The sequence below is a fragment of the Gambusia affinis genome, linkage group LG18 (genome assembly GCF_019740435.1).
Source record: "Gambusia affinis linkage group LG18, SWU_Gaff_1.0, whole genome shotgun sequence".
Classification (NCBI taxonomy): Eukaryota; Metazoa; Chordata; class Actinopteri; order Cyprinodontiformes; family Poeciliidae; genus Gambusia; species Gambusia affinis.
The window spans coordinates 1,051,871-1,065,829 of NC_057885.1; the positions used below are offsets into that span (position 1 = coordinate 1,051,871).

A 13,959-nucleotide genomic window follows, 5' to 3' on the forward strand; every position below is an offset into this window, starting at 1 on the left:
TGTGAGAGAAAACAAACTCTACACCCAGACTGTCAATCCAGAACTGAGAAGTTTGTTTAAACTTAATGGGAAAATGAAACATTTTGTTTTGAGGTCAATCACTTTAGACAGTGAAGACAGGTGGATTGACATAGAAGTGAAGGGAACAAGAGCCATCGCTGAACAGGAAGTGTGCTTGGGTTGAATCTATCAAACATCTTGTTTGCAATTTTGACTCTTCTCCCCAAGCAGCTCCACGAGCTAAAACACCTTAAAATACGACAATGAAGGAACTTGGAAGGATTGCTGTGTCAGTGATAAATCAGAGTTTAACAGCCCTATAAGTTTAATTGCTCTATAAATAAAACTTCTGGAACTCCTAATCAGATGAAGGTGAAAGATTTTCTACCTTATAATTAAGAGCTTTACTTCTGGCTTTGACAGCCATTGGCAAGATTGGAGCTTGTTTTGGTGGCACACTTGTGTTTATTTATAACACACAAGGTTAAGATAAAGAATGCAAACTTTCTTAGAAATAATAACAAATACACTGATTCGCAAAATGAATTGCTGTGGCAAGTAACAAAATGTGAACACCTCCTCTTTCTCAAATCTGCTTTAGAATTTGTACTTATTCAATATCATCAAAACTGATCAACGCTAAAGAATCTGTAATTCAAAACTTTTCTTCATTGATATTTGCTTAGGTAAAACAAGTTTCACTCTGATTAATACTTGATCTAACAAACTATAACCCTTTGCCCTTTGTGATATCAGAATGAGGAACTTTGAAATGCAGAACAGGAAGAAAAATGCTGCATGTTTTGAATATGTAATCATATTGCAATGAAGGAAATGAATGAGCTATGAACATAATATTACCAAAATCCCAGAACAGTACCAAGGTTTGTTCAAGGAAGTTCTTAAGAAAACAAAAGAAATAAACATGTGACTGCTAAGTTTTCACTAATAGCATTTGTACCATTTGGCTGTACAGCCTTACAGTATATTCTTCTGGTGCTCAGTGTTTGTTTTTGTTTTTCTTTTAGACAGGTTTCCTCCCATGCTCTAATAACATCAGTGACTCTAAATCTGAAGTCTACATTTTGTTCGTATGTTTGAATAGAGAAGACAGGTGCAGACAATGAGTCGGTAATCCTTTTTGAAAACTGTTGACTTTTCAAGTGTGCAAGTTGAATCAATGGATTTTAACTTCAATCACAGCTGGCTTCACCCAAGATAACCTGTGAAAGTTTCTGTTATGAACGTCACAATTACACTAGAGAGCCAAACCCTTCAGAAACAATTCCAACACCAGCAGGCACCATTCCACACAATACGTTCAACGAGAAACAGACAGCGTAATTTACAGATGTATAATTATGTCTGGCCGTTGTTAAAGCTGAACAATCATTGTATTCAGATAACAATACTTTAGTTCCTTTAATTATTGTGATCTACTGTCAACAACGGCACTTTAAACTTTAGTTCAACAGTAAATACTATGACTTCCTTAAAGCACTGTTGCAAGATTTAGTTTTGGTTATTGCACATACTGACCAAGATTTTAATTACTTGGTAAGCTCACAGACACATTGGACACTCTGATCATTAAAAACAAAACACTACTGGATAACTTTTGCCCCAGAGATGCTTAGATTCTCAAAGTCAAACAAAAAAACCAACATGAAAGAATGCAGGTAATATGTGACAAAATTAAATGTAGGATCTGATAGACTTTTTAAAAAGCGTGCGACAGGCTTGGAGTGACAAATCACTTAAAAATGGCATTGAATTTTCTTTGTCAAAAACCAGACAAAAGGAGTGTAAAGTAAGTACGCAAGACATTTTAGAGTAGGGAGTGTTTGTTTGTCTATTATAGAAAAAAACTTTTGAATTTATCTTTGCAGACAAAAATAAAAGATAACCATCAGCTGACACCATGAAAGGTGGATTCCTTGTGAACTTGTTGGCAGGTGAGTAATCTAATGCATTACCCTTTGGCACAAGTTTAAATACTGCACCAAATATTTGGAAAACTGATTACAGGAAAGCTAAAAAAAAAAACATCCGGATACCTCTGGTTTTAAAGTAGCCTGACATTTGTAGTTATCTTTTAAATTTTTCTTTGTTACCATTCTTCAGGTTTTCTGAAGGCCATTCAAAGTTTGCCTTTTGAGAAGATGCTTTTTTGTAGCTTGTTTGACACCTGAATATGGCTGATGGACCACTCAGGAGTAGCCTGGCCATTCTTCTTGTGTAATTCCGCTCAATTATAATTTGGGCTTTCTCCCATTGACTTCATAGTGTCAAACTATCACATTAGAAGCATGACGGACTAGTTTAAAACTTGTCCGTGCCTCCAGGAATTAATTGTTTCTCAATATCCAAGAGCCCAGACAAAGAATGAGGGGTTGGTTTTCACCAGGCTAATTCAGGAATAAAAAGCCTCCTGAAGTCTGACTGAGGAGTCCTGTGAAAGAGAAATTAGTCTAGATTCAATTTCAAATATGAATTTTAGATGCATTTTCACCAGCTGCCAGCTGCTGCTGTGAGACAGTTGGCCAAAGGAACAATCGCTTAACACCAGCAAGATGATTCCCAAAGAGCTATTATGGTAGTAAAAAACCTGTAACACAGTTGACCATCAAGAGAAAGATGTTTTTTTGTTTTGTTTTTAAATTTCTCTAAGATATAACTTTCAGTAGCCAGGGATATTGGATATTTGTGATGGAAGAGCAGACAGCAAACATAATCAGACATTAATTATACAAGATTTGGTGTCATTGTATGTCTAGCTATAAACTTTTACTTTATTCTGTGAAAATTAAATGTAGTATTACTCACATCATGTGTTTTCTTTTTCATCACAGACTTTTGCATTCATAGAAAAAGGGAGCTTTGTCCCATCTTTCTCATATCAGCCTCATATTGCTTAAAATAATATTTAATATTTAGATAAATGTTTATCTTACCTGGCTACTCTCATATGTATTCTTTCCATCTTGCCCAGCTATCTGCATAATTCACAGAGTGAGTCTACAAACCGAACCTACACAATTAAATATTAGTACACCAACAAATAGCACTATTGGAAACAGAACACAATTTTATGTTGGAAAAGCAACAGTGTCATCAGGGAAAATAATCAGTAACAACGCTTCAGATGAAGAAAGCATCATGTTTTCTACACCCAAGACAAATGCCCAAGAATGTTGCAAAACCACTCAATCATCTGATTCAGAAACAAGCCAGCCAGCCTCTACATTTTCTGAGGGGAACTCATCATTTTCACATGAGACTCCCGCACCAGCTGAGGCTGAAAACATCTCTGGTACGACGGCATCGAATGCTCTGCAGACTCCAGATATCAAAGGTGGCAACACACCCACCAGCATTTCTTCACCATTATCACAAAGTGAAACAACGTCAGTAAGCCCGCCCACACAAACATTCTCAGAATCACAGATAAACGAGCTTTCAACTACTTTAACAGACATGCCTGGAAACATACAAACCAACCTGAAAACAACCAAAATGTCTACCCAGTCACACACAGAGACAAAAGAATCTGATGCAACAAAAGGTACTACACTTTTAACAACAAACACAGTGGTAACACGAAATACACAATCGGGACAAAAAACATACTCTGAGGCAAACCCAGTGACTGACTATAAAGTTACGACAAACTTCACTGTAGTTCCAGGCACAACAGAACCAACTTCAACACAGAATCAAAGCACTGACTCTTTAAAGACTGACTCAGCCTCAACACAAAGATCTGCAGGAACCACAAAACCAGACATGTCTACAACGGAGATGCAAATGGAGTCTACAGAACCAGCAACTTTACGTACACTGAAAACTGAAACATCTACCACGCATTATACACAGACACAAATGATGGTGGACATGACAACATCTTTGCCACCCTTATTAGAAACTTCTGCAACAGGAACAACCAGAAAGTCAACATCTTCCCGTCCACCAGCAACACCAGCATCACACAGTGAAGTACAAACATCAATGAAGAATGATGTAAGATCTTCCACAACACATTTTCAAAACACCTCAGGACAAAACCCTTTACATGTAACAACTGAGACACAAACTGCAGTTGTAGAAGAAAGTGAAACAACTGCATTAACCCAGTCCTCTACTGCTTCCAAAATCAGTCTCTATGACAACAAGACTGAGTACACAACAACACAACCCTCACCTGCAGAACAAACTGTGGGATCAAAAATGACGGAAGCAAACAAAGACAGAGGTACAATGACTGCATCAACAAGACAAACTACACCATCTGTAACCACATCGAGAATTGTGACACATACAGAATCAAATCAGTCATCAAATGCAAATCAAGCATCTATTACCAATCAGACAACTACTTCAATGGTGGATGTAAAGACAACAGGATTGATGACAACATCATCTACATCTGTTACATCTAAAACAGAAGGAACTGTACACTTAACATCTTCACCTCCAACCCTTACAACAAGATCCACAGAACCTGAAATACAAACATCAACAAAATCAGACAAAATATCATCAACACAAAGCACCTCTGCACAAAACCCTTTAGAGGTAACAACGGAAACACAAACTGCAGTTGCAGAAGCAAATGAAACAACTGCATCAACCCAATCCTCTACTGCTTCCAATATAACTTTGAACTCAACACACAGTGTATTAATGGATATTGAAGCACAAGACACATCATCAGCTATGGTTTCACCTTCACAAGGTTCACCACATATTACAAGCTCAACAGGACAATCCAACACCCAAGTTTTGGAGACTTCAACAACCTCTGAATCATCAACAACACAACTTCCCAAAACTTCAAATCACACTACAGCCTCTACCATGGATTATACATCCACACTGACAGCAAAGTCCACAACATCATTCAATACAATATCTCCTCCTTCTGTAATTTCTACAAAAGAAACAACTGTAAAAGGATTATCTTTACCTCCATCTACTACAACACCATCCACAACAGATGTTGTAGAATCAACAACAAACAAGCAAGGCAATGAAACAACAAAATTGAAAAACACCTCAGAACAGAATACTTCAGAAGTAACCACACAAACACCAGCTGCAAATAATACTAAACCATCATCACCAATAAAAATATCAACTGTTTCAGGAACTGAGCTGCTTTCTTCATCACTGCTAAACACAACACAAACTTTGACTGAGGCAAAACAACCAGAGACTCAGGATAAAACTGCATCATCGACAACAACCAAACAAGAAAATACAACAGCACCAAAAATATTTTCTATACAACCCACAACTGCAAAACAAACCATTGGATCAGTAACAAGAAGTTCACAACAATAAGCGATCTCACCTCCAGTGTGACTCCACAAGAATCCTTTACAACACAACAACCAACACAACTACCATGCAAAGACTACTCCATCAACAACAAATGGAGGAACAACTGACAATAAATCAGTCTCTATGTCAACAAGACTGAGTACACAAACTGCTCAATCTGTGGAAATTAATCCAACTACAAAACAAACACAATCTAGTCCAATGGTGACAGTCAGTAAAACATCTATACAGATGGTGGAGTCCATGACAACAGCCTCCACCCAAACATCACCTCCATCTTTAACTTCCACAATGGACAAACCCATTCAGTCAACACAATCCACTCCGCATGTAACAAGATCCACAATAAGCACTGTTTCATTAACAACTACCAAAGAGGATGAAGAAACATCAAAATTACAAAGCAGATCAAATGTAGCAATATCAGAAACTTTAGCAAAAGAAACAACAGAAGCATTCTCAACAACTAGATCAGAAATTCAACAGAATATGTCATCATTGTTTACAACAGGAAAATCATCAACATCAGAAACATCAACAACACAACCCTTACCTGCAAAACAAACTGTGGGATCAACAATGACTGAAGCAAACAAAGACAGAGGTACAATGACTGCATCAACAAGACAAACTACACCATCTGTAACCACATCGAGAATTGTGACACATACAGAATCAAATCAGTCATCAAATGCAAATCAAGCATCTATTACCAATCAGACAACTACTTCAATGGTGGATGTAAAGACAACAGGATTGATGACAACATCATCTACATCTGTTACATCTAAAACAGAAGGAACTGTACACTTAACATCTTCACCTCCAACCCTTACAACAAGATCCACAGAACCTGAAATACAAACATCAACAAAATCAGACAAAATATCATCAACACAAAGCACCTCTGCACAAAACCCTTTAGAGGTAACAACTGAAACACAAACTGACGTTGCAGAAGCAAGTGAAATAACTGCATCAACCCAATTCTCTACTGCTTCCAATATAACTTTGAACTCAACACACAGTGTATTAATGGATATTGAAGCACAAGACACATCATCAGCTATGGTTTCACCTTCACAAGGTTCACCACATATTACAAGCTCAACAGGACAATCCAACACCCAAGTTTTGGAGACTTCAACAACCTCTGAATCATCAACAACACAACTTCCCAAAACTTCAAATCACACTACAGCCTCTACCATGGATTATACATCCACACTGACAGCAAAGTCCACAACATCATTCAATACAATATCTCCTCCTTCTGTAATTTCTACAAAAGAAACAACTGTAAAAGGATTATCTTTACCTCCATCTACTACAACACCATCCACAACAGATGTTGTAGAATCAACAACAAACAAGCAAGGCAATGAAACAACAAAATTGAAAAACACCTCAGAACAGAATACTTCAGAAGCAACCACACAAACACCAGCTGCAAATAATACTAAACCATCATCAACAATAAAAATATCAACTGTTTCAGGAACTGAGCTGCTTTCTTCATCACTGCTAAACACAACACAAACTTTGACTGAGGCAAAACAACCAGAGACTCAGGATAAAACTGCATCATCGACAACAACCAAACAAGAAAATACAACAGCACCAACAAAATTTTCTACACAACCCACAACTGCAAAACAAACCATTGGATCAGTAACAATTCAAGAAAAAACAGACCGTGAATCTGCGCATGTGAAGTTCACAATAAGCTTGATCTCACCTCCAAGTGTGACTCCACAAGAATCTTTTACAACACAACAACCCACAACTACCATGCAGACTACCCCATCAACAACAAATGGAGGAACAACTGACAATAAATCAGTCTCTATGTCAACAAGACTGAGTACACAAACTGCTCAATCTGTGGAAATTAATCCAACTACAAAACAAACACAATCTAGTCCAGTGGCGACAGTCAGTAAAACATCTATACAGATGGTGGAGTCCATGACAACAGCCTCCACCCAAACATCACCTCCATCTTTAACTTCCACAATGGACAAACCCATTCAGTCAACACAATCCACTCCGCATGTAACAAGATCCACAATAAGCACTGTTTCATTAACAACTACCAAAGAGGATGAAGAAACATCAAAATTACAAAGCAGATCAAATGTAGCAATATCAGAAACTTTAGCAAAAGAAACAACAGAAGCATTCTCAACAACTAGATCAGAAATTCAACAGAATATGTCATCATTGTTTACAACAGGAAAATCATCAACATCAGAAACATCAACAACACAACCCTTACCTGCAAAACAAACTGTGGGATCAACAATGACTGAAGCAAACAAAGACAGAGGTACAATGACTGCATCAACAAGACAAACTACACCATCTGTAACCACATCGAGAATTGTGACACATACAGAATCAAATCAGTCATCAAATGCAAATCAAGCATCTATTACCAATCAGACAACTACTTCAATGGTGGATGTAAAGACAACAGGATTGATGACAACATCATCTACATCTTTGTTACATCTAAAACAGAAGGAACTGTACACTTAACATCTTCACCTCCAACCCTTACAACAAGATCCACAGAACCTGAAATACAAACATCAACAAAATCAGACAAAATATCATCAACACAAAGCACCTCTGCACAAAACCATTTAGAGGTAACAACGGAAACACAAACTGCAGTTGCAGAAGCAAATGAAACAACTGCATCAACCCAATCCTCTACTGCTTCCAATATAACTTTGAACTCAACACACAGTGTATTAATGGATATTGAAGCACAAGACACATCATCAGCTATGGTTTCACCTTCACAAGGTTCACCACATATTACAAGCTCAACAGGACAATCCAACACCCAAGTTTTGGAGACTTCAACAACCTCTGAATCATCAACAACACAACTTCCCAAAACTTCAAATCACACTACAGCCTCTACCATGGATTATACATCCACACTGACAGCAAAGTCCACAACATCATTCAATACAATATCTCCTCCTTCTGTAATTTCTACAAAAGAAACAACTGTAAAAGGATTATCTTTACCTCCATCTACTACAACACCATCCACAACAGATGTTGTAGAATCAACAACAAACAAGCAAGGCAATGAAACAACAAAATTGAAAAACACCTCAGAACAGAATACTTCAGAAGTAACCACACAAACACCAGCTGCAAATAATACTAAACCATCATCAACAATAAAAATATCAACTGTTTCAGGAACTGAGCTGCTTTCTTCATCACTGCTAAACACAACACAAACTTTGACTGAGGCAAAACAACCAGAGACTCAGGATAAAACTGCATCATCGACAACAACCAAACAAGAAAATACAACAGCACCAAAAATATTTTCTATACAACCCACAACTGCAAAACAAACCATTGGATCAGTAACAATTCAAGAAAAAACAGACCGTGAATCTGCGCCTGTGAAGTTCACAACAATAAGCTTGATCTCACCTCCAAGTGTGACTCCACAAGAATCTTTTACAACACAACAACCCACAACTACCATGCAGACTACTCCATCAACAACAAATGGAGGAACAACTGACAATAAATCAGTCTCTATGTCAACAAGACTGAGTACACAAACTGCTCAATCTGTGGAAATTAATCCAACTACAAAACAAACACAATCTAGTCCAATGGTGACAGTCAGTAAAACATCTATACAGATGGTGGAGTCCATGACAACAGCCTCCACCCAAACATCACCTCCATCTTTAACTTCCACAATGGACAAACCCATTCAGTCAACACAATCCACTCCGCATGTAACAAGATCCACAATAAGCACTGTTTCATTAACAACTACCAAAGAGGATGAAGAAACATCAAAATTACAAAGCAGATCAAATGTAGCAATATCAGAAACTTTAGCAAAAGAAACAACAGAAGCATTCTCAACAACTAGATCAGAAATTCAACAGAATATGTCATCATTGTTTACAACAGGAAAATCATCAACATCAGAAACATCAACAACACAACCCACACCTGCAAAACAAACTGTGGGATCAACAATGACTGAAGCAAACAAAGACAGAGGTACAATGACTGCATCAACAAGACAAACTACACCATCTGTAACCACATCGAGAATTGTGACACATACAGAATCAAATCAGTCATCAAATGCAAATCAAGCATCTATTACCAATCAGACAACTACTTCAATGGTGGATGTAAAGACAACAGGATTGATGACAACATCATCTACATCTGTTACATCTAAAACAGAAGGAACTGTACACTTAACATCTTCACCTCCAACCCTTACAACAAGATCCACAGAACCTGAAATACAAACATCAACAAAATCAGACAAAATATCATCAACACAAAGCACCTCTGCACAAAACCCTTTAGAGGTAACAACGGAAACACAAACTGACGTTGCAGAAGCAAGTGAAATAACTGCATCAACCCAATTCTCTACTGCTTCCAATATAACTTTGAACTCAACACACAGTGTATTAATGGATATTGAAGCACAAGACACATCATCAGCTATGGTTTCACCTTCACAAGGTTCACCACATATTACAAGCTCAACAGGACAATCCAACACCCAAGTTTTGGAGACTTCAACAACCTCTGAATCATCAACAACACAACTTCCCAAAACTTCAAATCAAACTACAGCCTCTACCATGGATTATACATCCACACTGACAGCAAAGTCCACAACATCATTCAATACAATATCTCCTCCTTCTGTAATTTCTACAAAAGAAACAACTGTAAAAGGATTATCTTTACCTCCATCTACTACAACACCATCCACAACAGATGTTGTAGAATCAACAACAAACAAGCAAGGCAATGAAACAACAAAATTGAAAAACACCTCAGAACAGAATACTTCAGAAGCAACCACACAAACACCAGCTGCAAATAATACTAAACCATCATCAACAATAAAAATATCAACTGTTTCAGGAACTGAGCTGCTTTCTTCATCACTGCTAAACACAACACAAACTTTGACTGAGGCAAAACAACCAGAGACTCAGGATAAAACTGCATCATCAACAACAACCAAACAAGAAAATACAACAGCACCAAAAATATTTTCTATACAACCCACAACTGCAAAACAAACCATTGGATCAGTAACAATTCAAGAAAAAACAGACCGTGAATCTGCGCCTGTGAAGTTCACAACAATAAGCTTGATCTCACCTCCAAGTGTGACTCCACAAGAATCTTTTACAACACAACAACCCACAACTACCATGCAGACTACTCCATCAACAACAAATGGAGGAACAACTGACAATAAATCAGTCTCTATGTCAACAAGACTGAGTACACAAACTGCTCAATCTGTGGAAATTAATCCAACTACAAAACAAACACAATCTAGTCCAGTGGTGACAGTCAGTAAAACATCTATACAGATGGTGGAGTCCATGACAACAGCCTCCATCCAAACATCACCTCCATCTTTTACTTCCACAATGGACAAACCCATTCAGTCAACACAATCCACTCCGCATGTAACAAGATCCACAATAAGCACTGTTTCATTAACAACTACCAAAGAGGATGAAGAAACATCAAAATTACAAAGCAGATCAAATGTAACAATATCAGAAACTTTAGCAAAAGAAACAACAGAAACATTCTCAACAACTAGATCAGAAATTCAACAGAATATGTCATCATTGTTTACAACAACAAAACAACCCACACCTGCAAAACAAACTGTGGGATCAACAATGACTGAAGCAAACAAAGACAGAGGTACAATGACTGCATCAACAAGACAAACTACACCATCTGTAACCACATCGAGAATTGTGACACATACAGAATCAAATCAGTCATCAAATGCAAATCAAGCATCTATTACCAATCAGACATCTACTTCAATGGTGGATGTAAAGACAACAGGATTGATGACAACATCATCTACATCTGTTACATCTAAAACAGAAGGAACTGTACTCTTAACATCTTCACCTCCAACCCTTGCAGCAAGATCCACAGAACCTGAAATACAAACATCAACAAAATCAGACAAAATATTATCAACACAAAGCACCTCTGCACAAAACCCTTTAGAGGTAACAACGGAAACACAAACTGCAGTTGCAGAAACAGGTTTATCAACTGCTTTCAAACAGACTGTGTCATCAACGTACAGTGAATCAGTATCTGATCACAACAGAAGTGAATCATATTTATTGCAAACATCGACTCAAAAGATAGATAAAACAACACAGTTGCAGAATGAGTCCACAACAACACCACAACCTCTAATTACTGGATCAACAAGAATTCAAGAAAACACAAACAGTGGATCACACTCTTTCTCCACAATCAACAGAAAGCAAACTATTAAAACTGTGGAAACAGTGCCCATTGCAACACAAACAGATTCTAGATCACTGACAACCATCAAGCAAATATCAACCACAACTGTAAAGCAACCTGCTCAAATTGTAACAACTCAAACAAGCACAGAATCTGGATTAATCTCTGTGTCATCAAGACTCTCAACACCCAGCACACAACCTGCACCATCAAAAATACTCAACATACCGGCATTAATGGACTTGTCATACACAACTGAAACACTCACTGTTGCAAAACAAACAGTGGCTGATCAAAATGAAACCAGTGAAACTGTAAATGAGTCTCTGCAAAGTTCAACACTGAAATCAAAAACTCAGGTCAGAAGTTCACCGTCTGCAGCAGACAATTCAGGTTCATCAACAACATCAGCAGCTTTTCCAACAGAACAATACAAAGCAATTGGATCAACAACAGTTCAAACAAGCACAAAAAGTGAATCAATTTTCATGTCAACAAGACTTAACACACCAACAGCAGCAGATGTTCAAACTGGAATGCCCTTAAGATGTAGTCCATCAAAAAATAAAACTCAAGCATCCACCACAAATACAGACACAGCTACACAAACGGTGATGTCAAAGGGTACAACTGCCAAACAAATGACATTAACAACAATTGAAGAAAATGACGTTGGTGGACTGGTCTCTATGTCACCTGAAACAGAAATCACTTCACAGTCAATAATATCCTCTACATCTGTTACAAGAAAATTCACCATATCAGAAGCATTAACAACACAAATCTTAACTGCAAAACAAACCCTGAGTTCAGCAACAACAGTTTCGTTGAGGACTTCGACAATCACAGCACAAGCAGTGGCAAACACAAATTATGACACCTCATCAACAACTGGACAGGTATCACCCACAGCTTCAAACCAGCCGCCAACACAAGCTGGAGAGAAGACTACAGAAAAACAAGAGGCAGGACGAACAATGGGTCATATGGGAACTACAGTGAACACCACACTACACACCACAGCATCTACAGCTGCACACACAATTACCCCCGAGGAGGAACCAGAGACTGCATCAGGTATGTTGGACACAAACATTTCTACTGATGATCAAATTAGTACCACAGCCATACCAACAGATCCAAATCAAACTAATATCTTTCTTTCTTGTGCTTCTGCAGCAGCATGGACAACGGATCAGCACTCATCCACACTGCAAAGTGTAGAATCTTCCAGTTCGCAACAACCTCAAAGTGTCTCATTGGTCCCATCAAGAAGCACTTCATCTTCAGCCCCAGCGCAGAGTTCATCCCATTCCACAACAGAAGAAGCTCATTCAAGTACTTCCTCTCAGGTTAATGGGACTACAAATATGGAGAAAGCTACAGTAAAATCCACAGCAGCTGAGTATGGAAGCACAGATACAACAGACTCCAATTTATACACATCAGCTAACCTCAGGCATGCCAACACAACACAACTGGAATACGACGCAAGCACTTTGTCTGTTTCTCGAAACAGGACTGTGTTTTTCAAATACAGTCCTAGGGTTGTTATTGTGAAGCCCTTAGTCTTTGATTATCCAGTTGTGGAGCGCGTCACATTTTTATCAAATGATACGGACAAAATTGATGGAACGACAAACTAAATAGTAATAAGGTTTGGCAATGGTACAAGGTGATAAAAACAACATGGCAAATTACTTGCCATTACATTTGTCATATGTTGATGTAAAATCCTTTTTGGGATAACATTTTATTGGGACGGTTTCTTATAATCTCTTTTGTTCTGTTGATATGTTGTGACTGTTCAGAACTTTAAAATTAGTTTAAAAGAGCAACCTAAATCTGGAGAGCCAATAGGTACACTCAAAATAAAACTTGATGTGGGCATTTTACAACATGTAGGCCACATCCAGCTCTTTAGTTGTTCAAGACTGGCCTGCAGTGGTTAATAGATCTGCAAAAATGCAAGAAATAAATAAATAAAGTTTATTATGTACTCAAGTCCAACTATTTGTATTATTTGGAGAATCCAATCTTTATTTCACTTTTGTCTCTCTGTCTGCTAGAACAGCATCCTGTATGTGCCAATGTTCATTTTACCAAATGTAAAGTTTTCATCATTTCTTCTATGTATTTACTGCACACACACCATCATCGCAACATGAGTGTTAATACTAATAATATTTCAATTGTCATGAATGCACACACTGCATATGACATTCAGGCTGCAATAAATGTGACACAGATGATGGTACCTAAGGTGCTAAAAGGAAAAGACGC

At 37.8% G+C, this 13,959-nt stretch overlaps 2 protein-coding genes across 3 annotated transcripts in view; both read left to right on the plus strand.

Moving 5' to 3' along the window:
* The window catches only part of LOC122819986 (oxysterol-binding protein 1-like), a 173,317-nt gene that overhangs the window by 86,364 nt on the left and 72,994 nt on the right, over nt 1-13,959 (plus strand). The window lies entirely within an intron of this gene.
* Nucleotides 10,400-13,953, plus strand: LOC122819985 (mucin-3A-like). The gene is made up of 2 exons (XM_044097094.1): nt 10,400-12,753; nt 12,856-13,953. Exons 1-2 carry the CDS (start codon nt 10,593-10,595, stop codon nt 13,320-13,322), a joined length of 2,628 nt encoding a protein of 875 aa, XP_043953029.1. The 5' UTR covers nt 10,400-10,592; the 3' UTR covers nt 13,323-13,953.